This window comes from Ovis canadensis, chromosome 9 (assembly GCF_042477335.2).
Source record: "Ovis canadensis isolate MfBH-ARS-UI-01 breed Bighorn chromosome 9, ARS-UI_OviCan_v2, whole genome shotgun sequence".
NCBI lineage: Eukaryota > Metazoa > Chordata > Mammalia > Artiodactyla > Bovidae > Ovis > Ovis canadensis.
The window spans coordinates 55,328,989-55,356,440 of NC_091253.1; the positions used below are offsets into that span (position 1 = coordinate 55,328,989).

The 27,452-nt window shown below is 40.1% G+C and overlaps 1 protein-coding gene across 3 annotated transcripts in view; it reads left to right on the forward strand.

The window, feature by feature from the left end:
• The window catches only part of PREX2 (phosphatidylinositol-3,4,5-trisphosphate dependent Rac exchange factor 2), a 303,487-nt gene extending 277,201 nt beyond the window's left edge, over window positions 1-26,286 (forward strand). For 2 of the 3 annotated variants that reach the window (XM_069600206.1, XM_069600207.1), the window contains 3 exons: window positions 8,128-8,230; window positions 15,926-15,993; window positions 23,175-26,286. In XM_069600206.1, the coding sequence (XP_069456307.1) occupies window positions 8,128-8,230; window positions 15,926-15,993; window positions 23,175-23,220 (217 nt within the window). In that variant the 3' untranslated portion in view covers window positions 23,221-26,286. The remainder of the gene's footprint in view (window positions 1-8,127; window positions 8,231-15,925; window positions 15,994-23,174) is intronic. The other variant, XR_011259007.1, reaches the window with a different exon arrangement.
• The last annotated feature ends 1,166 nt before the right edge of the window (window positions 26,287-27,452 follow it).

The following is a 27,452-nucleotide window of genomic DNA, read 5'->3' on the forward strand; positions in this document are numbered from 1 at the left end:
ATCTTCACCAGGGAGAAATGTGCCTTTAGTCAACGATTGTTGAAACTAGTTTGCCTTAGGCTTCCTAGGTTCAGATGATGCAAGTGCATAAAACCAGGGGGTCGCAGGATCTTCCACCTGTCATAAAAAACTTCTGGAAATGAAAGAGTGGTAGGCAAGTAGTAGTCGTAGCTACTGTTTCAGCTTATTTCACCTTCTCCTGGGATTGGGATAGTCACTATTATCCTCTCCAAAACTTGAATGCTGCCCAGGTAACTTCAACTTAGGAAAGGATCCTGGAGAGTCGCAGCTGATTAGATTCCTAATAACTTATTAGTGACAGTCACTTGAACAAGAATAATGGACCTGGCTTTTAATTAAAGGAGGGGAAAAGAAGCCTTTCATAGAATAAGGGAAATTATTTTGTTTTAAGATTTAAATCAGTGTGATTTTAAATATAAATGGCTACAATTATATAAAGACATATAGTTCACGTAATAATATTATCAAATAATAGATTCTTTAGACTGTTCTTATACATAGACTCTGAGCCATGTATTTGACCTCAGGGAATTTTTTCCCTCTTATTCTCATGACCAAAGGCAGCATCACAGAAAAGATGGTGAAAATGAGGCAATACACATGAAAGTCCAGAGCTAAAAAACAAAATCAAGACTGTTATTGGGTGCAATTCTACATTGGGGCTAACCTAGCTGCTTTCAGAATGGTTAAATATTTATTTCAATTTGTAGTTATTTAGCTTCCCAGGCCTTCTCAGTTGGTGCTAGTGGTAAAGAATCTGTTAACTGATGGAGGAGGCTCAGGTTCCACCCCTGGGTCAGGAAGATCCTCTGGAAGAGGAAATGGCAACCCACTCCAGTATTCTTGCCTGGAAAATTCCATGGACAGAGGAGCCTGGAGGGCTATAGTCCATGGGGCTGCAAAGAGTCAGACATAAGTAAGCAAACACACACACACACACACACACACACACACACACACTTATATAGCACAAAATCAAATTAACCTTTATGTTAATGCAAATTATTCCAAGTGAAATTTTGAAATAAATATTGAGTAAGTATTGAAATATTTAGCTAATTGAAGTTCTCAGACGATCAGTCGTGTCCGACTCTTTGTGACCCCGTGGACTATAGCCTGTCAGGCTCCTCTGTCCATGACATTCTCATAGCAAGAATCCTGGAGTAGGGTGCCATTTCCTCCTCCAGGGGATCTTCCCAACCTAGGGATCAAACCTGAGTCTCTTACATCTCCTGCATTGGCAGACGGATTCTTTACCACTAGCACCAATATTTATACTCAGCTTCAATGTTTAAAATATGGAGAAATAAATGCAAAATATATTTGCTAAAGAGTGCGTTTTTCTCTTTTTAATTACACTTTAAGTTTTTTTTTTCCAACTTCAACATCTACATAATGTGAATTTAAGGCAAATTTTTGTGGCTACAAATTCAGAGATCTTCATTGCACTAGTTTTTCATAGTTTTTATTTAACGTGTCAGTTTATAACTATCTGAAGGATCCTCCTCCACTAGTAATGACAAAGTTTGGGACTACCCCAAGAGAGAACAATATAATGATTAGCTGCCAAACGAGGCGTTAGAGGTCCTGACTGTGAACATTCTGAAAGCCAGCAAATAAATCCACAGCTCAAAGCCGTAAATGTCACGTTGTTTTGGTTTTCTATGTCAGTTTCACCGTGAGTTACTGCATCACCCTTGTGGTCCAAAAGGGATGACGCATCTCCCCAAGTGTTCAATTTGATGCACTTCAGCCCTTCAGAGATGGGCTTCCTTGTTCAGTATAAATTGAGTCAACATTAAATGTGGCTTTAGAGCTCTGGAGGTTTAAAATGTAATTTGAGTAAAACTGGTTTTTTATCTGTGATTTGGCTAAATGACCAAATACATAGATGGTTCTTGGATTTGGAGAATCTTTTATCTAATTTATTAAAGATGTCATGAGTCATCTTAAAAGATTCATGTATTAAAAAACAAAGATTAACACATAACTTGCTTCAGATAAGAATTGAAGTCTCAGAAGTGAACCATATAGAGTATAAATAGATACAAGTTAATAAATGGTTGAAATGTAATATGGTGCGTTTAAACCAATTTACGGAGCTGAGCTTTGTCTCTCCAGTTGAGGGGGAGGTTTGGATGTCGATCATTGTGGACCCCGGGCATCAAGAAATAGGACTGCCATTTCACATGCTTTTTCTGACCCTAAACTCTATAGTTTGACATACAAAATTGATATCTCGTGTTCTAGGATCAGTTGGGAAAAGCATTTGAGTGAAAATAACAGACTCATATGAAACATGTGCCAAATTATAGTCAGGTAAACTCTACTTCTAGAGAAGGCGATGGCACCCCACGGCAGTACTCGTGCCTGGAAAATCCCACGGACGGAGGAGCCTGGTGGGCTGCAGTCCATGGGGTCACGAAGAGTTGGACATGACTGAGCAACTTCACTTTCACTTTTCACTTTCATGCATTGGAGAAGGAAATGGCAACCCACTCCAATGTTCTTGCCTGGAGAATCCCAGAGACAGGGGAGCCTGGTGGGCTGCCATCTATGGGGTCACACAGAGTCAGACACGACTGAAGTGACTTAGCAGCAGCAGCAAACTCTACTTCAACCAAACCCCAATTTATAAAGGAGATATTGGTGGAAGTTTGTCATGAACTTCATGTAATTATTAATGTCATAATTAATAGCATCATAATCTTACGGAAGAATTGACCACACATTTCAACATCAGCATTATTTTAAATTTAAAAATTGTCATCAAATATGAAAATCTAGAGAAAGTTCTGTGGTGCGTGAACCATATGTATGGAAGAATATTCCGCAGAGTAGCTTCTGGGTTCTGTAACCTTCTAACCTGCTTATTCTCCACCACACACAGTCCTCGGTACCCCAGGATATAAACACATTGCATTACAGCCTTGGGCCCTGCACCTTCTTTTCAATCTTGGGTGAATCTGTACAGTGAAAGTGAAACTGGCTCAGTCATGTTCAACTCCTTGTGACCCCATGAACTATACAGTCCATGGAATTCTCTAGACCAGATTATTGGAGTGGGTACCATTCCCTTATCGAGGGGATCTTCCCAACCCAGGGATTGAACCCAGGTCTCCCGCATTGCAGGTGGATTCTTTACCAGCGGAGTCTTTACTGAGCCACAAGGGAAGCCCTAATCTATACAGTGGGCAGTAAGAATACTCTGGAGTCCATTACTACACCAGGATGTTGTAATAACCTAACTGTAAGTGACTGAATCATATTCACACGTCTATGCGTGCTAAGTCACTTCAGTCCTCTCTGACTCTTTGCTACCCTATGGACTGTTGTCCACCAGGCTCCTCCATCCATGGGATTCTCCAGGCAAGAATACTGGAGTGGGTTGCCATGCCCTCCTTCAGGGGATCTTCTCTGCCCAGGGACTGAACCTGCGTCTTTTACATCTCCTGTACTGCAGGCAGATTCTTTACCACTGGTGCCCCCTGGGAAGCCTGAATCATATACATCGGTCCCAGTAAACCTAGGCTAAACACATCCCTAACTCCCTTTAGCTCAGTTCCAAAAAGAACTATGGCCATTTGAACATTCCAGAATATGACAGAGGCATAAAGAGTCAACAGTCATAAACACTTGCAGTCAAAACATTTCACTTTTGCAAATTTGTAAGAGCATATGACTAAGTAAACAGTTTGCTAGGGATCCTATAAATAAAGGACTCTGAAACTCAACCTTGTTTTTTCAGTTTCATGTAAATTAAGATTTATTCTTAAATGCATATAACTCCACTACTTTGGTATAATAGGTATTAGCATATATTTTATATCTTTGTCCATGCTTCTCCATGTTTTAAATATCATGAGTAAATTTTTGAAATACTAAAGTACTTAACTAAGAATAATAAAGTTAATATATGTTTAATTGTCTTAAATAACATTAATAAAGTTTTAGAGTTTTTAATGGTAAAATATTAAATTCAACCGTTTTTAGCTTGATAGTACTGCCTCTGCCAGAACTTAATGGTACTTACAGGTAGAAAGTAGACACTCAAAAATATTTGTTGAATGAACGGATGAATAGAAAGGAACCTCTTTGTGACTCTTCCATAGCATCACTAAATCAAAGTGCCTTTCAAATTTAATTGAAACCATTGGCCATAGCTTACATTTATCATATTAAAACTATGCTAAATCTCTGAGTGATGTGGATCTATTTTTAATATGAAATATGTCAAGAAGATTTATTCATTATATGCACAGGTGTATTGACCGTCTCCTTTTTCTTTCTATGGGGAATGCACAATTTCTGCATAATTTCACAGCCCTGTCAAGTGCACATTCTCAGGAGTATGCCCTAAGCAGAGCTATTACTTGGATGTCTTATTACGAAAATTATGAAACAGCTTTCCTCAGTGTATATGTTATATTTGCCTTTTTATGGAGGACAGATTCTACACTGTGGCCTTTATTTTTTCATTTTTGTGATTCTCAGGGAAAGAATTGTTTACATTTAAAAAATGATATTGCAACTAGAAGAAGCTGAACAGTTCAGAACCCATGTTTTCCAGGATGGAGTAAAAACTTAGATTTATTTACATTTTGGGCTTTCCAGGTGGCACTATGGTAAAGAATCCATTGATCCTTGGGTCAGGAAGATCCCCAGGAGGATGGCATGAAAACCCCTCCGGCATTCTTGCCTGGAGAATCCCAAGGACAGAAGAGCCTGGAGAGCTACAGTCCATAGAGTCACAAAGAGTTGAACATGACTGAAGCGACTTAGCATGTTTTTATATTTTAACTCCCTAATGTGTGAACAGAGATAATTCAAGAAAGGAAATTGGAGGTTCAGACAAGGAATCTCATATGGAATGAGATTTGCTCAGGATTCCCCACCTCTGGTCTACTTCCTTCTTTCTCTTGCCCAGTGAGCAGGACAGACTCTCAAGGGTCTATAAAATCTAGTGTTCTCTTGTAAAGCCAAACTCTGAGTATACGTTTATGCATCATCGAAAAACTAAGTGCCACTCTAGATTGGAAATATTTCAGAGAATGCCAGAATCAAAATGCTTCTTGCAAATGCTGAATTTTTCCACTTGACATTCAGATTGAGATAGTGAGAGAAGATAAAAAGCTATGAGGTGAATAATGGTGTATTGACCACAGAGCTGTGGGCTTAGTGCTGGGTGCTCTTACACATGCTTAATTATGAGAATGGAACTGTGATGCTGTGATGGAAAAACTAGACTTCCATTGGATAAATAAACTGTGAATCAAATAGGCAAAGTTTCCCACGTTGACCTGGCTGTCTCTTTTAAAATTTTTCACTTTTAAAAATTTCATATTAATCTTGGAAACTCACTGGAAGGTACTCAGTGGTTAGTATGAAAAGGCATCCTGTTTTGACATGCTGATGAAAGAAAACATATGTATTACTTTTAAGGTAGATTTTTCTATTAGATGATGTGTGTGATTGGTTCTTGGAGAAAGGCGCAGCAGCCCATTCCAGTACTCTTGCCTGGAGAATCCCTTGGACAGAGAAGCCTGGCCAGCTACAGTCCATAAGATCACACAGAGTCAAACATGCTTGAAACGACTTAGCACACAGGCATGCGCTCACATGATTGGTTCTAAAGATGTGACTCTTTGAGGTACCCTGCCCAAGAGCATGTTACTGCCCGTGTTGATTGATCGGGAAGTTACAGTAAAGCCTTTTAAAGTCTCTGGCAGATAATTTGCTGCTATACCGCTGTTTACAACAGCTTGATGTAGAGAGAAATAAATCAGTTTTAAAAGATTAAGAAAGTGGATAATACAAGCTGCCCGTTGAAAGTCCTCCACAGTAACTGAGTGTTTGTTATAAGTTGAGGAGGGCAAGTCAGCCTTTATCAGGAAGCAAAGACATATTTCAGTGTGATGAGAAAAAGATTTTTTTTCTTAGCTTCATTCGGCTGGTGTAATGAACATTATTGATTAAAATGTTAGGATCAATAAGGACTTAAAATTGGAGTACAGGAGACCTTAAGAAGGAGAAAAAGGTTATGTTGTATGTTGAGTAAGCTGACAATTAAATGCTTTGTAAAAATTGATTCTTTTTTAAACATTAACTCTCAATTATAGCTCTTGGCTTTCATTGGCATGTGCATGGAGGTACATGTAAAAGGACAATTATATATTATTATCAAACTTGTACACTGAATATTTATAAACATCATATCCTGGACTGTGTATCCAATCCCTTCTCCCCGTCTCCAGGGCTTCTTCCCGACACAAGGACTGAACATGGGTCTCCTGCATTGTGGGCAGATTCTTTACTATCTGCGCCATCAAGGAAGCTCATCCTATAATATAGAGGCTAATTATAAAACTTCAGCCCATCTGAATATATGTTCTTAATGCTAAAGAGTTCTCTGTAATGTTAATAAGAAAACTGCTTTTCACGTCATTTAACAGCCAATAGAACTGATCATATTTCTCCCTAGAGTACAATTACGTCTAATAATATGACTGTATTTTGTCAGATTCTTTCTAAAATTGCAGCAGTAATGTTTCAAGTCCCTTTCTCCTTTCTCATAATTCATCAATATCTGAACCTACCAGATTCCTGTGCTCCTGTGGAATAGCCTCACAAACACAGGTGTCCTGTGCTCCTATGGAATAGCCTCACAAACATGGATAAATGACCTAGATATTTGTCACATAAAAGCAATTGCACTGTAGATCTTTAATTTGTGGGAAATTCTAAACAGATCTAGAAAAATGTACGTGTAAAGTACCAAGCCACAGGGAGGAAAATGTGAAAGTGTACAGAAAAACAATAAATATTGATCAATGTAAAAATGAAACAAAAGCCACTAGTATAGATGTTAGGACAAACATCTAAAAGTAGCATTTTTATGAAATGTGTGCAGAAAGTACCCCTATAAAACAATTCAGAGACTTGAAAATATGAACAAGCATAGAGGGTTCATAGCTCCCTAAGAGCTGCTGTAGAGAAAAATGTGGAAGAAGTGAAACAAAGGCCTTAAAGGAAAGGAGGAGGACCAGGGCTCCCCAGTCACTGAATTCAGGACTAAATTGTGAATTTTCTCAGTCTGTTCTGGGCACCACATTGCTGAATAACTCATTAAGAGTTCCTTTTCAAAAATTTACAGTCTTGTTAGATTGTGTTCAAGAAACATACGTTTTAAAAAAATTCTGACCTCAGTGAATATTAATTTCACTTTTTTCTAAAATATCATATATAAATCAGCATAAGTCTATTAACCATAAAAATGTGGACATGAGTGAAGAGTATTAGCAAGTTGTTTCCTTTAAAGTACATGAAACATCAGTAAAGATTAATATCTGATAAGAAAGCTTATTAAATTACTTAAATTTACTTAAATTTTCTATGTATAAGCTCCCTCCTAAAAAGAATTCATTATGGGTTTGTTGGAGAAGACTCTTGAGAGTCCCTTGGACTACAAGGAGATCCAACCAGTCCATTCTGAAGATCAGCCCTGGGTGTTCTTTGGAAGGAATAATGCTAAAGCTGAAACTCCAGTACTTTGGCCACCTCATGCGAAGAGTTGACACATTGGAAAGACTCTGAGGCTGGGAGGGATTGGGGGCAGGAGGAGAAGGGGACGACAGAGGATGAGATGGCTGGATGGCATCACTGACTCGATGGACATGAGTCTGAGTGAACTCCGGGAGATGGTGATGGACAGGGAGGCCTGGCGTGCTGCAATTCATGGGGTCATGAAGAGTCGGACACGACTGAGCGACTGAACTGAACTGAACTGATGGGTTTGTTTTAAATGCAAATACTTAATTTAGGACCACAGCAGTGTACCTCTAAAAGCTATTTTTAAACAGGTATTCTACATAGAAAAATAAATGGTTCATTGTCTAGACTCCTGTAATAAAGACAGATTAACAAGAGAAAAACAAACAGAAGTTTATTACCATGCGTACATCATGAGTACATGGGAGACAGATGCCCAGAGAAAAAATGAGTACTTCTCCCAGGAGACATACTGTTCCACCTTTCACCTGTAAGCCCAGCTGTCCTGGAGCATTAACAGTTACTGGTGAGGTCTGACCTGCCCTTGCTTTTCCACAGGTGCACCCTGAGTGTGACCCTGGAGCAGGCCATCATTCTGGCCAGAAGCCACGGACTGCCTCCTCGCTACATCATGCAGGCTACAGATGTGATGCGAAAGCAGGTGAGCCCCACACGTTTCAGCAAGTTATTTCTCAAGACCTGAACTTGAAGGTTCCTTGGTTCATTTATCATAATCTGGCAGGTGCCTGCAAGTGACAGGCCCTTTTCCAGGCTCAGGAAGTGTGAGCAAGAAATACGGATTCCCAGAGCAGAAGACCAGACATCTCTATGAGGGTTCTCCAGGAAACTCAGACAACCTGAGAAAAGGGATGTCTGAGAGGTAACAGGTTGGAGGCAAGGGAGGTGGCCTGGCGAATGGAGAGGAGTGGATCTGAGGCTGTGAAAAGTACCGGATAAAAGAACTGAGGCATTTTCTGGGAATGACAGGTCATTTAGTGAGGCTGTGTAATAGACTGAGGAAGGGGGAGGGGTGAGGAGGAACCAGAGTTGAGGGCTCTGCTTGCTTCTGGAGATCTTGAAGGGTCTTCCACACCATGCTAAGAAGTGTGTGCCTTATTCTGAAGATAAAGAACATACCTCAGGTTTTCCTTCAGAGGATGAAGAGCAGCCTTTGGACTGTCTTTAGATCACTGATGTGCCTACAAGTGAAAAAGAATACACTCTTACAAAGTGAATGGGCTTTCTTTCTTTTTTGTTTTTGGCTTGGCCAAGTGGCTTGCTCCATCTTTGTTCCCTGAACAGGGAACGTTCCCAGGTCCGTGTTGGTAAAGTGCCAAGTCCTAACCACTGGACCACCAGGGAATTACTTGAACTTTCTATACAATGGCTCAGTAGTATTTTAAGTATGCTTGTTTAGTTTTAAATCCTTAAGACTCTTTACAAAGATAACCAAAATGCACTAATCTCCAGTGTACCAGTTATTAGGAAAATGTGCTTAATCTAGTAGAAAAAAGTCACAAATCTGTAGAAGACAAAAGAAGTCAAAAGACATCAATTTTATATTTTATTCTGTCACCTTTTCTTAGGGCTACTTCAGAAAATTGATTTAACAAATCTCTCTACTTGCTGATTTGGTTTGAATTATCCATTAATAGTGAATGACTTAATTTTTAAGCTATGCTTTTGTAATTATGCCTGCTTTATTTACTAAAGGCTTACTGTATACCTCTCAGGTAAACATATAAATCCCTGTGGGTTTGCTCCCAAGATTACACTACAGAATGTCAACTGAACCAAAAGGACAATCCGGGGAGACAGTCCTAAGTGAGGCTGGTGCCTGTCTGGGATCTTTAGAGATGAGGGACAGAGGGTACATGCTGTATATCAATACATTGCTGCTTCAGGTTGGGAATCCCAGTGCTGAAGATTGAAAACTAAGATCTCACAAGGTCCAAGAGGGGTTTGCTAAGTAAAGGTCAGATCTGTGAGAAGCACATGGCACAGTGTGGGTCAGCTGGAAAAGGGCAAATACAGATGGAACAGCCTGCAGGTTTTGGAAGGATTTTTCAGGTAGATATTCAAATTTGGTTTTAAAAAGTAGATCCAAAGTAAACTTGTGATTATTCATATCGGGGCTGGGATTTGGGCACCAAAACATACAGAAAGAGATTAACTTTTCTGTTTCACTGTGTTGCTGTTACAGTAACTTTGCAATAATTCTTGGAGGAGCCCTCTTAAAATTATGGTTTATGACAAGACTGGGAGACTGATAATTGACCTTTCTTAGAATAGTCCAATGAGGAGGTCATTACGAGTTCGCTACGTGTACATTCTTACTATATAGATTTGGATAATCAAAACCATTAGCCGCTTACAACTGGAAACTAAGATAGATAAAATACAGATGGGAAAAGTAAAAGCAGTATTACCTGGATCTTAATGAGTTGTTTAACCGGCTTAAACCTCTTTTAAACATATTTATGTGTCAGAGGATAAGATGGTTAGATAGCATTACTGGCTCAATGGACATGAATTTGAGCAAACTCTAGGAGATAGTGAAGGACAGGAAAGACTGGCATGCTGCAGTCCAGGGGGTCACAAAGAGTAGGACACAACTTAGCAACTAAACAGACACACACACGTATGTTATTAATATGTATTACTATATATTTATAAAATATAAAAAACTGAAAAATTGTGAACTTTGTAAGTTTATTTCTCAACTGTGCTATTTTTCAATATTTATCACTCCTTCCTCCTATTGTTTATTAATAAATCCATTGAGGATGGGTAGCTTCCTTCTTTTGTTAACTTGTTTCTCTGCTACATCTGGTTCTGAGACAAAAACCTGACTTGTGCCTTCTTTGTGAAAGATCATGGAGCCTGGGGCTGTCTTTATAGAAACTGGGGTGCCCAGGTCCCAGAGGAGACTTTTGAGATGTTCCTTCCATGGCCCATCCTCTTCCTAGAGTCTGTGGTTCCAGGCAGTGAGGTTAATGTCTGGGATCCAATCCACAAACCAACTCTTAACTGACATAGAATCTGATTAGTTACAACACTAGTTTGAATCAGCTCTCTAACTTTTCTGGTTCTCTTGTCTTTCAACCATTTAGATTCAGCTTTCCAAGAGACTGAATGGTTAGAAAGTTCGTCTGATGAATGAATAATATTTCCTAAGATCTTTAGTTTCCTTTTGAGGAACAGGAAACTTTTCAGCATGATTTTGTCCATATTTCTAACTGCAGTGCAGACATCCCCCCACAGTTTGGTTCCAGAAGCCCCCATAGATGACAAATCCACTGATATGCAAATCCCTTACATAAAATGGCAAAGAAATACAATGAATACAGAAGGCCTTCTGTTTTCACAGGTTTCCACACCCACAGGTGCTGCATCCATGGATTTAACCAACTGTGGATCAGTGACATAGTGGATTAAACTTACAGGTGCAAAACCCAAGGATAGAGAGAGCAAACTGTACAGTTTTCACATATCAATTTTATGTATATATGCTTAATAGAGTTGTTTTCATTAACTGGTTGAGTTAGAAGAAAAATAAAAGATAGTTCAGTTCAATTGCTCAGTTGCGTCCTACTCTTTGCGACCCCATGAACCACAGCATGCCAGGCCTCCCTGTCCATCACCAACTCCCAGAGTTTACCCAACCTCATGTCCATTGAGTCGGTGATGCCATCTAACCATCTCATCCTCTGCCGTCCCCTTTTCGTCCTGCCTTCAATCTTTCCTAACATCAGAGTCTTTTCAAATGGGTCATCTCTTCGCATCAGGTGGCCAAAATATTGGAGTTTCAGCTTCAACATTGGTCCTTCCAATGAATACCCAGGACCGATTTCCTTTAGGATGGACTGGTTGGATCTCCTTGCAGTCCAAGGGACTCTTGAGTCTTCTCCAACACCACAGTTCAAAAGTACCAATTCTTCTGCGCTCAGCTTTCTTTATAGTCCAAATCTCACATTCATACATGACTACTGGAAAAACCATAGCCTTGACTAGACAGACCTTTGTTGACAAAGTAATGTCTCTGCTTTTGAATATGCTATCTAGGTTGGTCATAACTTTTCTTCCAACGAGTAAGCATCTTTGAATTTCATGGCTGCAATCACCATCTGCAGTGATTTTGGAGCCCAGAAAAATAAAGTCTGTCACTGTTTCCACTGTTTCCCCATCTATTTCCCGTGAAGTGATGGGACCAGATGCCATGATCTTAGTTTTCTGAATGTTGAGCTTTCAGCCAACATTTTCACTCTCCTCTTTCACTTTCATCAAGAGGCTCTTTAGTTCTTCTTCACTTTCTGCCATAAGGGTGGTGTCATCTGCATATCTGAGGTTATTGATATTTCTCCCAGCAATCTTAAGTCCAACTTGTGCTTCCTCCAGCCCAGCGTTTCTCATGATGTACTCTGCATATAAGTTAAATAAGCAAGGTGACAATACTCTTGATGTACTCTTTTTTCTATTTGGAACTAGTCTGTTGTTCCATGTCCAGTTCTAACTGTTGCTTCCTGACCTGCATACAGGTTTCTCAAGAGGCAGTTCAGGTGGTCTCGTATTCCTGTCTCTTTCAGGATTTTCCAGTTTATTGTGATCCACACAGTCAAAGTCTTTGGCATAGTCAGTAAAGGAGAAATAGACGTTTTTCTGGAACTCTCTTGCTTTTTTGATGATCCAGTGGATGTTGGCAATTTGATCTCTGGTTCCTCTGCCTTTTCTAAAACCAGCTTGAACATCTGGAAGTTCACAGTTCATGTATTGCTGAAGCCTGACTTGGAGAATTTTGAGCATTACCTACTAGCGTGTGAGATGAATGCGATTGTGCGGTAGTTTGACCATTCTTTGGCATTGCCTTTCTTTGGAATTGGAGTGAAAACTGACCTTTTCTAGTCCTGTGGCCACTACTGAGTTTTCCAAATTTGCTGGCATATAGAGTGCAGCACTTTCACAGCATCATCTTTCAGGATTTGAAATAGCTCAACTGGCATTCTATCACCTCCACTGGCTTTGTTCATAGATACACTATGGTGATGTAATGTATGATGACAATCAGCATCAGTGATATGGACTACAAAGATGTAACATCACTCCTGTGATTTTCTTGCCCAAAATACATACCTTCTGTCTAATCATCTGACAGACCCAGATTGAGAGACATTGTGCAAAACAATGACCAGTCCTCATCCCAAATATTAAGGTCATGAAAGACCAAGGAAACCTGAGGAATTCCCCCAGACTGTGGGAGACCACAGAGATGTGATGATAGAATGGGTTCCTGGGTTAGATTCTGGGATGAAAAAGGGGCATTAGTGAGAGGAAATGGGGAAAGGTGAATAAGATGTACAGCTTCAGTTCAGTTCAGTTGCTCAGTCGTGTCTGACTCTTCGCGACCCCATGTATCGCAGCACGCCAGGCCTCCCTGTCCATCACCAACTCCCAGAGTTCACTCAGACTCACATCCATCGAGTCCGTGATGCCATCCAGCCATCTCATCCTCTGTCGTCCCCTTCTCCTCCTGCCCCCAATCCCTCCTAGCATCAAAGTCTTTTCCAGTGAGTCAACTCTTCGCATGAGGTGGCCAAAGTACTGGAGTTTCAGCTTTAGCATCAGTCCTTCCAAAGAAATCCCAGGGCTAATCTCCTTCAGAATGGACTGGTTGGATCTCCTTGCAGTCCAAGGGACTCTCAAGAGTCTTCTCCAACACCACAGTTCAAAAGCATCAATTCTTCAGCGCTCAGCTTTCTTCACAGTCCAACTCTCACATCCATACATGACCACAGGAAAAACCATAGCCTTGACTAGACGGACCTTAGTCGGCAAAGTAATGTCTCTGTTTTTGAATATGCTGTCTAGGTTGGTCATAACTTTTCTTCCAACGAATAAGCGTCTTTTAATTTCAGGGCTGCAATCACCATCTGCAGTGATTTTGGAGCCCAAAAAAATAAAGACTGACACTGTTTCCACTGTTTCCCCATCTATTTCCCATGAAGTGACGGGACTGGATACCATGATCTTCATTTTCTGAATGTTGAGCTTTAAGCCAACTTTTTCACTCTCCACTTTCACTTTCATCAAGAGGCTTTTTAGCTCCTCTTCACTTTCTGCCATAAGGGTGGTGTCATCTGCATATCTGAGGTCATTGATATTTCTCCCAGCAATCTTGACTCCAGCTTGTGTTTCTTCCAGTCCAGCGTTTTTCATGATGTACTCTGCCTAGAAGTTAAATAAGCAGGGTGACAGTATACAGCCTTGATGTACTCCTTTTCCTATTTGGAACCAGTCTGTTGTTCCATGTCCAGTTCTAACTGTTGCTTCCTGACCTGCATACCGGTTTCTCAAGAGGCAGGTCAGGTGGTCTGGTATTCCCATCTCTTGAAGAATTTTCTAGTTTATTGTGATCCACACAGTCAAAGGCTTTGGCATAGTCAATAAAGCAGAAATAGTAGTTTTTCTGGAACTCTCTTGCTTTTTCGATGATCCAGCGGATGTTGGCAATTTGATCTCTGGTTCCTCTCCCTTTTCTAAAACCAGCTTGAACATCAGGAAGTTCATGGTTCACGTATTGCTGAAGCCTGGCTTGGAGAATTTTCAGCACTACTTTACTAGCGTGTGAGATGAGTGCAATTGTGCAGTAGTTTGAGCATTCTTTGGCACTGCCTTTCTTTGGAATGTACAGCTTAGCTGTTAACATTTTCTGCTTTTGATCATCACACTAGGACCAAGTGAAGGGTTAACATTAGAGAGAGTTTACCTAGTAGGTAAGGTTTGTGACCTCTCTGTTCTGCTTGTAAACTTTTTTATAAGTCTAAAATTCCTTCAAAATAAAGAGATTGTTTTCAATGCATAGTTGCAATTCCTGAATTTCTTCCTATCTGTTTTTTTGCCGTACACATCCTCTTTTCCCTATTTCCTTTCCTTGATTTGGTCCATTTTTAGAGAATATTTTCTTTTACTTTTCTTTCTTTCTTTTCTTTTCTCCTGTTCTTTCTTCCTTTCCCATCTGTCAGAATCTGGGAGCAGCAGAGAAACTTTCAGGATTTTAAAAATCACTTTCCTCCATTTATACTCAGCCCCAAACTCTGGTATTTGCTTCTTTGTAGTAACTCATTCCCATTAGGAACTGGACAATGAATATTCCTGAACTCAACAGATTTGTGAAGACTTTTTTCATTGCTAAAGCACATTATCTTTGTACTATAATCTTTGAGGCAGAATTCTTACATTTTAGAGATCCACATGCACCTGCCTTGTCTAGAAACTGCTTTAAACTATTTAAGGAAAGATTTTCTTGATAAGTACTATGCATCTCTAAACAGCTATTCAGCTAAGCACAGAACAAGCTGCATGCAGGTGATAGAACTGTGATTTCTGTCCCAGGAAAATGGGGGTGGGGTGGGGGGGGCACAGAGCAGGTATTTCTAGCTTGCTCACTTCCTGTTTTCAGTGTCTTAACTATTGCTTAAATATTGAATAATGACATACATGAAATAGTGAACAGGGAACTGTCATTCAGCCTTATTTTGAAATGATTTAGATGGCTCTTGAAATAAATATCAATCCTTTTAAACAGTGTATCAGTGTTATTTTTACTGTTTTTAAATATTTTATGTATTTATGGTTTTTTTTGGCTGCACTGGGTCTTTGTTGCTGCACAGGCTTCTCCCAAGTTTTGGCAAGCAGGAGCTGATCTCTAGTTGTAGTGTGCGGCTTCTCATTGCAGTGGCTTCTTTTGTTGCAGAATATGGGCTCTAGGGTGCTGGAGTTTCAGTCGTTGCAGCCTGTGGGCCCAGTGGTTGTGGCTCCTGGGCTCTAGAGCACAAGCTCAATAGTTGTGACGCACGAGCTTAGTTGCTCCACTGCATGTGGGATCTTCCCAGATCGGGGATTGAACCCTTGTCTCCTACTCTGGCAGGCAGATTCTTTATCACTGAGCCGCCAGGGAAGCCCTATTTTGATTCTTAAAAGCTTTAATTTTGAAAATACTCAGATGATGATGTCTTTCTCCTTCTTGAGTATCTCTTGATGTTACATATATCATTGCAATGACACTCTCCACTCAAATGTTAAGGGTATGTTGAAAGTGAAGTGAAAGTGATAGTCACTCAATCATGTCCGACTCTTTGCGACCCCATGGACTATACAGTCCATGGATTTCTCCAGGCCAGAATACTGGAGTGGGTAGCCATTGCTTCTCCAGGGAATCTTCCCAACCCAGGGATCGAATACAGGTCTCCCACATTGCAGCTGGATTCTTTACCAGCAGAGCCACCAGGGAAGCCCATGGTATGTTAAATAATTACTAGTATGATGCAGAATTAAAAGTGATTGTCCTTATTTCTTTCAGGGAGCAAGAGTTCAGAACACAGCAAAGAATTTGGGAGTCAGAGACCGGACTCCACAGTCTGCTCCAAGGTGAGTGATTCCCCAGGTCTGCTCTCTCCCAGAGGTCTTGCTACCATGTTCCAGACAGTGTCTCTCATAGCTTGTGCAGCCACAGCAGGATACACCCAGTCTACTACTGAATATACTCTTGGATATCAGCCTTGTAAGCATTCTGTGGCTCAATGTGATTAGGTGTAAATGTTCTCTGATTAAATGAAATTTTAGGTGAAGCAAACTTAAGAGGTAGCATTACCAACATTATTCTGTTTTGTAAGTTCCATCCTGAATTCAAAAACAAAAGTCCACCCAGGTACTACTAAAATAGATATTCCAACTGTGCCAAGCCACCAAAATGCCATTTCCACTTACACGTCTACAATCACATGTGCTTTCTCTCTGGTGTGATGGGTTTTTCCATATGTGTCTTATGAAAAACTGCTCCATAACCACAAAGTTGTGGTTTTCTTTCTCTGTGTGTTCCCATAGCATCTTGGGTATTGATCTGTTATAACCTTGATTTTGCTGCAGTGTATTGTTACCTGTCTTTCTACCCAAATTGGATATCAATTCTTTAGAGGCAGGGAAGATTCTTTTTGGATTTTATTCATTGCTCATTATAGTGCCTACATAGAATATGTGAACAGACTTTGAGAATGTGTAAATGGATAAATCAATTAATGAGCTCCTTATTCGTTATTCTACCAAATGTTCACAGCACACATATCATCATGAGAAAGGACTCATGGACAAAGGACTAATCCACCTTTGAATGAAACATGGAAACAACCATCAAAGAAATGTTCCTTTGATTTTCCTGGTGACGTTAGGGTAGACAGCCATCTACCTTGAAGTAGGGCAGAGTTAAATAATTTCTTTTACATTTGATTGTATATATTTGCATTTTGACAAAATGCAAGCACTTCAAGCACTGTCACGAAGCAGTTACCATAACGCGAATGATGACTGCAGCATTTGTGAAATTATATTTCATTCTGAAAAACTGTGTGGGCAGTGAAAGTATTTTCAAAAGGGAGAAATATTTCCCCCTGAAAGTGAATGTAGTCCTCAAGTTCTAATTGCATTTATTTTCAGTGCTGACTCCTAACTCTATTTAATCCTCGTCTTGTTTATGTTATTGTTCATAGTTGATTAAATGAGAGTCTGTCTTTCGCTTGCTGAAGAATCACTTTACATAGGCATTCTCTCTCCAGGACCTTAGTAGACATAGTATATTTAGATAATAAACCCAGTGAAGCTTTAAAATTCCAAGAAGAAAACAAGATAATGGCTCAGTGAGGTCTTCTTAGCTGGGGCTTATAAACGCTAATGAACAGAGGGGATGAGACTTAAGCATCCTGATCAATAAACCAGTGTGCAACCTCAATATGAGAAAAGAAACCGATGAGCTCAGTGTTTTGTTTATTGGGTTACGTTCAAAACACTTGAAGCAAAAAAAAAAAGGGGGGGGGAGGCTAGCCCTAAAGTGGACATGTTTTACAAGGGGTTAATTGCTCTGAGAGAGAAATCTAGAGCAATTTTTCAATTTTAGTTATGCTTTCATTCATTCTACAAATACTGATTGAGGACTTAAGTAATGGAAAGCACTCTGCTATGCCCGGTGGAGAATGTAAGCATGAGATGAAAATAGTTCCGGCCCTCGAAGAGCTTTCAGTTAAAGCGGCCAGGCTCCTCCGACCAGGGGATTTCCCGGCAAGCATGCTGGAGTGCATTGCCATGCCATGCATGCCTGGTTTCCTGCATCTCCTGCTTTGCAGGTGGATTCTTTACTGTTGGAGCCCCCAGGGAAGCCAGAGCAAAGCACCACGAGGCTAGGGAGAAAGTGCTAAGTGCTCTGTGAGGGAGCAGGGGGGCGCCAAGGACCACGGAGCACCCGGGAATCCCTCCCATCTTGGAACGAGGATTTCTGCCCCAAAGACAGTGATTTGAAAAACACGTTTGTCTCTCAAGACCGGGCCCTCCATAGGCAAGGGTAACGTTTCTAGAAACATCTTCAGCGAGATATTTTGCTGTCTCTGACTGACATAGTATTTGATTCAAATCCCCAACCAATCTCTGTTACAGTTTTCCTTGCTCCATCCACCGCCTTTCATTTTTTAAAATTCACTCAGCAAACATATATTGAATTTCTGCTGTGCGACTGTAGATGTCAGGCACTTTGATAAAAGCTAGGGATAAAGACATAATCCCCGCTACCAGTCAGTAAGGTGTCAAATAGCAACAACTGAATAAAATGAAAATAGTATACAGTGTGTGTGTGATAAGAACCATGACTGCAGCCACTATGAAAAACAGTTTGGAGGTTCCTCAGATAACTAAAAGTTGACCTGTATGATCCAGCAATTTCACCCCAGGCATGTATCTGGAAAAAAAGGAAAAAACTAATTCAAAAAGATGCATGTACCCCCAATGTTCATAGTAGCTCTGTTTATAGCAGTAAGACATGGAATCAACTAGCTGAATTCAGAAGATGTAGTATATATATTATATATGTATATAAATGTATAAATGTATATATACATACACAGAATGAAATACTACTTAACCTTAAAAAAGAATGGGCTTTCCAGGTGGTGCTAGTGGTAAGGAATCTGCCTGGCAGTGCAGGAGACCCAGGAGACGTGGGTTCGATCCCTGGATAGAAAATGTCAACCCACTCTAGTATTCTTGCCTGGAGAATCCCATGGGCAGAGGAGCCTGGTGGGCTACAGTCCATAGTGTCACAAAGAACCAAACATGACTGAAGCAGTTTAGCGCATGAAAAAGAATAAAGTTCTGCCATTTATAGCCATGTGTATGGACCTAGAGAATAGTATGCCGAGTGAAATAAATCAAATGCTATGTGATGTCACTTATATGTGGCATCTAAAAAATAATAAAAATGAAACTGCATGTAACACAGAAAAAGACTCACAGACATAGAAAACAAACTTGTGGCTACCAAAGTGTAGAGGGAAGGGGCAGGGGCACATTAAAGGTGTGAGATAATAGATACAAAGACTATCTATCAAACAAGATAAGCAACGAGGATTTATTATATAGCAAGGAATTTATTGTATACCCTTTATACTGTAATAACCTATAATAGAATAAATCTACAAATATTCTAAATCATGGTGCTGTACCCCTGAAATCACACAATGTTATAAAGCATATACATTTCAATTTTTAAATAAAGAACCATGATAGGAATAGCACAGATTGCCATGGGAACATAGAAAAGGCACATAACTGAGCCTAGGGATGGAGGTCCCAGAGAATTCCTGACCCCATCAGCATGGTAATTAATAGATGTCTTCCTGAGCTGATGCAGTGACCCCAGTGCTGAGAGAACACATCGCATCTGACAGCTACACCTAGACTTCTATGTCTGATGATTCAATGTGATTTAAGAATGATACAGAGCGAGGCTGGAGACATAGGCAGGGGCTGGATCAGAAAAAGACTTGTACCAGATACTGAAGAATTTTCAAGGTAACACGAAGCCAACAAAGAGCCATGAATAAACCATCTTTCTTTCTGGAAGATTTGGATTTTAGACTTTATGTCTGGCAACGTTAGGAGGAGTCATCTGAGGACAAATGAGACTGAAAGCAGCAGATGCTTTGGACACTACTAATCATTGTAGGAGGGTAGTGAAGAGGAAGATTCTAGGATGACCACCAGACAGATCTCTGGTTTGGATGACAGTGGTGAAAGGTTCTAGCCACTGAGATAGTAGATACAGGAAGAAAAGCATGTGTAGGAAAAGACGATGAGCCTTACTTGGTGATATTACACTGAGGCCCAGGGGGACATGGAGATGCTGTGGTGGGCGGTGCAAACGAGGTCCCTTCCTCCTTGTAACTAGCACACATTGACTGGTCGGAGCAATAAATATATCTTCACTAAGAACCAGATATTACATTCTAGATAATGGCACCCTGCTCTTATTTTCTATTACATTACACACTTTGGCAAGTATTGTGTAATGAAAATTTGATTTTCTTCATTTGCATGATTGTAATTTGTGTGTATTTGTATCATATTTGTAGACACAAAATGACTTTGGGTCCAAGCTGCTAACATGTGACCTTACTTAGGTTATTTACCTTTCTTAGACAGTTTTTCCATCTATAAAATGGAGGCAGTTGCCTCAGGACGGAGTGCCCAGGTAGTGCTCATGCATACTCAGTCATGTCCGACTCTTTGCAACCCCATGGACTGTAGCCCGCCAGGCTTTTGTATCCATGGGATTCTTCAGGCAAGAATACTGCAATGGGTTGCCATTTCCTTCTCTAGGGGATCTTCCCGACCCAGCTATCGAACCCGTGTCTCTTGCATCTCCTGATTGGCAGGCGGGTTCTTTGGGACAGAGTAGTGTTGATAATTTCATCTGTTTTGTGGTCTCCTTTAGCACAGCTCTTCTTTGTGCCTTGTTGAAAAACGAAGGCTGTGATCTGTGTAGACTGAAGTTTGAGAATCCTACTCTCTGCAGCCTTGGATTTGAGCTGGAAACACCAGCTCCAGGATGGCTCCTGAGCCCAACAAGAAAGAAGGAAATGGAGCCAGAAACCGATCTTTATCTTGTAGGGCCTGAGGTGTACACGAGTGGCATGAGGATGTGGTGAAAGCCCCGAATGTCAGGCAAACGAAGCCTCCATCCCCTCACTGTTTAGATGCCAAAAAGCAAACGGGGCAGCACAGAGTGAAAGCCCAGCTCTTACCTGTTACATTTTACTAGCACGCTTGATCTGCCTGTTCGCAATTCCCAAAGCCTGCAAGTTCCATTACAAATGTGTCTGGACTCAGATAACCCTGAGTCCCTTCCAGGAAGCCTCTGCCAAGTGGAATGTGCCCAGCTCTGCTGCAGTACCCAGAGCTATTACTTCATTAGGTGAATGCAGGGAGTAGCCTTTTCTCCAAATTGCGAGGCAGTCTTTTCAAAGATGCGTTGGCCGCATCATGTGGAAGCGTGCAGTGCAAGGTAATGGCAGGTGGCTTCTCAGCCCAGACCTCACGGGTAAGGATGTTTGCCACCCACCCGACTATTCCTGTTCTACATGAGGCCTTTTCACTCATTAGGCTGCACTGTCAGGAAATAAAATGAAATTAAAGAGAAGAATGCTCCCTTCATTCTATTATTCCAGCTCTGGGAATGCAGTCTGAAGCAACATCATATCCTTCAGCTGCACAAGCAGCTTTGAAGTCTATCAGCTCAATTTAACGTATGCTTTTCTCTGGGAAGGATGAAATAAGCTTTTCTGGTGTGAGATGTCCTTATTTCAGCATTCATTTTCTTCTGTGGAGATGACACGTACAGTATTAAACACCTTGCAGACTCCAAAGGCAATTACTTCTTGTCTGGGTTTCCAGAATGGGAAAGTTATTTTGTTTAACTAGATTTCTAACTTGATGTTAAATCTTTTTCATTCTCCCCCACCCTTTGATTTTGAATGACCGTGGGATTAAATGTTGAAGGGAGAGGAACTTTATAATTTGCTGAATTTGTCAGCAGCACATTTAAACTGTGTTCAATTTCATCTGTAAGAGAGAGTGACTTAGCACAGAGACCCCTGGGTTTGGAGTGCTTTTATCACAGAGCAAAGTTGGACTTCTCTGGCAGTTCAATGGTTAAGACTCCATGCCTCCAATAGGGGGTGTTGGTTTGAGCCCTGGTCATGGAGAAGGCAATGGCACCCCACTCCAGTACTCTTGCCTGGAAAATCCCATGGGTGAAGGAGCCTGGTAGGCTACAGTCCATGGGGTCACTAAGAGTCGGACACGACTGAGCGACTTCACGTTCACTTTTCACTTTCATGCATTGGAGAAGGAAATGGCAACCCACTCCAGTGTTCTTGCCTGGAGAATCCCAGGGACAGTGGAGCCTGGTAGGCTGCCGTCTATGGGGTCACACAGAGTCGGACGCGACTGAAGCGACTTAGCAGCAGCAGCAGCAGCAGCAGCAGCAGCAGGGAACTGGAATCTCACGTGCTGTATGATGTAGCTGAAAAAAGAAGAAGAAAACAGAACGTAAAATGAAGCAAAGTTGAAATCTGCACCTTATATTTCTAGAGCATCAGACTAAGCTCTGAAGTAGGACCAGCATGGCCACATTCTTATCGAGGACTCCAGGCTTACAACCAGCTTCATTACATCCGCTGGTGTTCACTCAAAGTTTAAAGGTTAGTCACTCAGTCATGTCCAACTCTTTGGCACCCCATGGACTGTAGCCCACCAGGCTCCTCTGTCCATGGGAGCTCTCCTGGCAAGAATACTGAAGTGGCTTGCCATTTCCTTCTCCAGGGGATCTTCCTGACCCAGGGATCGAACCCAGGTCTCCATTTGAGCCACCAGGGAAGCCCACCTGTTCTCTCAGCTTTGGCCTTAATAATGGGTGTGCTTTATGCATCACTACTGAAGCAGTTGTATCCACCTTCATTTGGTTCTGGAGTTAGGAGTCAACCATTCAGAAGAACGTGAAGCAGTAGAACTTATATCATCTTCCAGGTTCCGTGCCCCGTGCTTTGCCTGCATGCTGTCTGGTTTCAGAAAACTAGACCTGAGAGGCAAAGATAGCATCTTGGGGCATCTCCACCAGTTCAAACGGATTCCTTGGCCCACTTGAATCTCCACCTGATTCTATTGACAAGGGCGTGACAGTGTGGATAGAGCTGGGCAGGTGTTCCTTAGGAAATACCAGCTCCTTGTGCCCTGAGATTCAGGCCTCAGGACTGTGTCTCATCAGCCTGGCCTTGACCAACTGCCAGCACCACCAGGATGGTACAAGTGAGGCAGAGTTCTAGAACTCAGAGAGTCAGGAATGACTTAAGAGAGAGATGCTATGTTGCTGCAAGATAATTATTATAGATATGATGCTGAGTATCTCCTAGATTTCAGAGCATCACTTTTGCTACCAGAAAGGTGAACAGCCCAGATTGACAGCACTGGAGCAGAAGCAGCTGGTGTAAAAACAGCAGCATTGCCTAGTTAGTGGGCATGTAGATGTGCAAAGATGTGGGTGTTTTGTAATAACAGAACCAAAATTTTGGAGTTTGCTAACGCATATGCAATTTTTAGTGAAATAGGTGATAGGATCTTGACTGACTCCCAAACCAAGAAGTTCTTGTCAATGTATTTGTCATACCAATAAAAACGTCTCAAGTGATGTAAATGTGCTGGGTCACTGTCACACCTTCCCATGCCTTTTCTAGGCTGTATAAGCTGTGTGAGCCGCCTCCCCCGGTTGGAGAAGAATGACGAGCATCTTCAAGGAACCAGACAAGCAGAAGCTTCTGAACACTGGATGAGACAAAGGACGTGCTGGCTAAACATCCTCCACTCAACGTAAAGAAATGGACTTTTTTCTCTGACTCTTTCATCATGCTGTAAATAACTAGATGTTCAGCTTATACTTAGATGTTTGTGCTGGAAATGGATAGAAGTCCATTCAAACAACTCAGCTTCACAAACTGATCTCTCTCTGTGTTAACATGAATTATTCGTCCTGGAGATTATATGAAAAAAGATCCAAGATGAAACATTAACCATTGTGCCTCTTTTCCCATTTATTGAAATTACCATATTGCGTTCGCTTTTCATCTTCTCCAAATGGAGCATGTAATGATGGATATTTCCGCTTGAAGAAGCCTGTCATTGGAGAGCCTGGCCAAGCTTTCCAGGTGATCACACAGAGATGTGGCAGATGGCAGAGACTGGGCGTCGTAGGTTTTTGCCTGCTTGCCTCTGAGAAAGTCGTTTGTGGGTGAAAGGTGAGGAGCATCCTTTACTCTTTTTCAGTAAGAGAAAGAGTATTTCTCAGTAGAGGAGAAGAGCGCTGATGGAGGCCTCCAGCAGCATCTTCTTCCAGCTGCTTTCAGGGACGCTTTCTGCTTGTGGAGAGTTCCAGTGAACCAGTGCTGTCCTTGGTCTCTGAAATGAACATGGCTTCCTTGGATAATGAGTCCTGAAGCTGGGACGTAGGTGTCCAGGGGTGGGGAGAAGCAGGGATTGGGAAGGATTGGGAGGACGACTAGGGTGAAGCAGGGGAAAATAATCCTATTAAAAAAGTCAACCTTTGAATTTGAAAGATACCTGGAACTCTTATTCAGGCTTTCATATGAGATGTCAGACTCTTAGAGAATACACCATACTGAGTGTGTTTCTATCAAGGTAGTATATGTATAAGATGAGAAAATAAAGCTTTATTTGTTGAACTTTAAAAGGACTATTAGAGACCTTGATAACTTATGAAAGTACAAGGTATATTCTATTTTCATTCTAAAGTTTACATAATGTTTTTCTGTCTACATTGATGAAATATTAATAATGTTTCCTTAGCATAGTGAAAATCATAATATTGATTTTAAATCTATAATTTTTCAAAACAGTTAAATGCCCCTGCTGTGATTGTGATACTTATGTGGATTTAGATTAATTTTCTATATGAAAAGCTTTCCATAAGTATTTAGAAACCATTGTTAAATTTTAATTTATGAAATTTGATAATAGTTTTCAAACTCATTAAAAAGCTTTCATCACTAGCAGTTGTGTATTCAATAACAGAAACTCGTTATGTGTACACGAGGTCTTCATGTCCTGGTCAAGGTAATAAATGTTCTTTCACATAGAAGCACTGAAGACTTTCATGATAAGTACATACTTATAATGAAAAATAAACCAACATCAGAATTTTCAGACAAAAAAGTTGAACACTTTGAATTTAATGAAGATATAACCTTAATATAAATATTTACATTAAATATGTTCTTAACTTTCAGGGCTTTAACATTTTTGATACTATTGCCAGTAATCCTGAAGTTCCATGAAATTAGTAAATTGTGATGTTCCTGTTACTGACAATTTGATTACGTTTAACATAGGAATAATGAGTGAGCAAAACTGATTAACTGGCAAGTATTTTTCATGTTGTCGTTACTGTTCTCTGATCACCACCCTGGAAGCCATATTCCTTGTCAAAGGTATGAAAGGGCCTCTTAAACATTTCAGTCATACTTTGTATTTCATGGGAGAAATTATCTGCTATTGTAGTATTTATAAATTAGCATACTTTAAGATTGCATCTCTATATAATAGAATGTACTCAATACTATTTTAAGGGTTATACATGGTGTAAGTGTACCATCTATTAATGCTTGGCAGTTAATAAAAGCTCAAAAGTTAGTGATGACATGGTACCATCAATCACTGTGATTTTTTATTGTAATGAAAACTGTAGCTAAAACCTAAGTAATTTCTATGTGCCAAGCAATACCTCCAGGTGCTTTGCCATAGTTTCTTGTTATTGCTTCATTAATCCTCATAGTGATGTTTTGAGGTGATATTCTTAGCATCACCCCTGTTTTACAGTTGAGGAACTGAAGCAAAGAATGGTTCAATGACTTGCCCAAGATCACATGGCCAATAAGTGGTAGAACCAGGATTTGAGTGTAGGAAGTCTGCCTTCTTAATACATTATGTTACTTTTCCTTATTGATACAGGAAATGTTATAATACTGCCAGTTATTTGTTAGTAAAGTTGGAGTTCTGTGTGCTGTGGGCCATTACATTATACATGTTATAGTAAGAAAAAAGTGAATGGAAACATATAAAGTGCCTCTAAATATATGAAAATCACAAGATATGCTGGATATTTTGCCATTCTGGATACACATTATGAAGTAACCTAATGCTATTGCAATCTGAAAAGACATGATCTATTCCTCATAATTGAAGATAACAGTTTTAGATATGTTTTAAAAGTCTTGAATAGTACATTATATAAAATCTCATTCCAAAACAGTGGTGACAGCAAAAAATCATGTGAGTGAATGAATAAGGACAACTCTTCAACACCACGATGTACCTCTGTGTGACAGTGGACATTCAGCTGACCTTGAGCTTTTATACGGGCTCGGGCATGTTCAGGGTGGTATGATCATAGGTTGGCCTTGATATGACCATAGAGTGACCTTGAGTTTTTAGAATGGGTTTACCTAAGTGCTCACGTACTGTTCTGCAACCAGTGTACCTTTTAACGTTACAGAAGCCTGCTAACAGTTCTCCAGGTTCTCCCAACTTTGCGGTTATAAGTATGGACCTCTGCCCCTCCACCTAAAACAGAAGGTTGCGCCTAGAAATGTTGGTTCTTAATATGGGGCTGATTGATAAATGCTTGTTAACTAGTAATTCGTGGTCAAGAAATCTGAAACATTCCATTGTACCTTATAAGGTTTTCTTATTAAATATGAAAAATTAATATTAAAGGTATGAGTAATTTGAGGAGACTAGAATTTTACACCTATTTCCATTACATGTAATGAAAAAGAATGGAAGAAAGGAAGAAGGAAGGAAATAAAGAGGGAGGAGGAAGGCAGGGAGGAAAGGACTTTTGTACTGGTTTTACTTATACTGGATATGTAATGTTGAATTTAGAATCTAAGCTTTATTTTATGAACCAGTATCCCCATCTTAGGAGTCTTATACTATTTTCTGTCTTTTCAAATCACATTCTTCTGGTGATTTAGATTCCCTCTGCATTCAACGGCCACTCTTCTTGCAGCAACAATGTTCAATTTAAAGTTAGATTAATTTCTCATGATATTATAACATATACGACATTGTAATGATATTGGTTCTGACTCTATTAATTTAAATTTTGTGATGAATTCAGAACAGCATGATACTGACCTTGGCATTAACTGTGGAAGCCAAGAAAATGAATGGATAAAAAAATTCTGAGTGGCATATTAAGTCATTTAGGAAAACAAACTATTTTCTACTCTTTGGACACATTTTACCAGCAAAACTAATTTTACTGACTTGGAAGCATTCCTTTGAGTTACTGTATGTATTTGAAAATAATAAATGTGTAATTAGAACACTACTCTTTCATTAGTTCATATAGTTCCTATGTAGCATGGTTTAGTGTAGAATAGAAGGCATATTTTTATTCACCTATATATTTAGTAAAACATAAAGTTGAAATTTAAAGTGACTAATCTTAATTTAAGTCATTTTCATTTACCCTTTACTTTAAAGGTCATTTTTAGATTTTCTTCACTAGCTGAATTTACAAATAGTGAAACTAACCTTTAGCACGTGATTAAATTGCTTCTGAATTTTAAAATTTATGTTTAATTTTTAAAGGCTTTTTTAAGTGAATTATCAAACAAAATGATAGCTCAGTTATGATCCCAGCGTTAGTAGTAGTTATTTCATTAACAGGTGTATATATTAATCGATTTGCTGAATGAATTGTCAGTTGTCCTGTGTAAGTATGAAGGCAAAAATTTTGGAAACGGTTTAGGACCATCTGAACCTTGGTTAAGGAAAATATTCTGTATTTTATAAAGTTTTTCACATTTAGAGATGAGCCTCAGAAAAGTTTCATCCTTTATGAAGCAGACAAGTTGGGATAAGCTTCCAGCAGGTGTCTGGACCAAGAATGGGCTCAGGCTGATTCCTTTACATACAGTGGCCACAACCTTTGA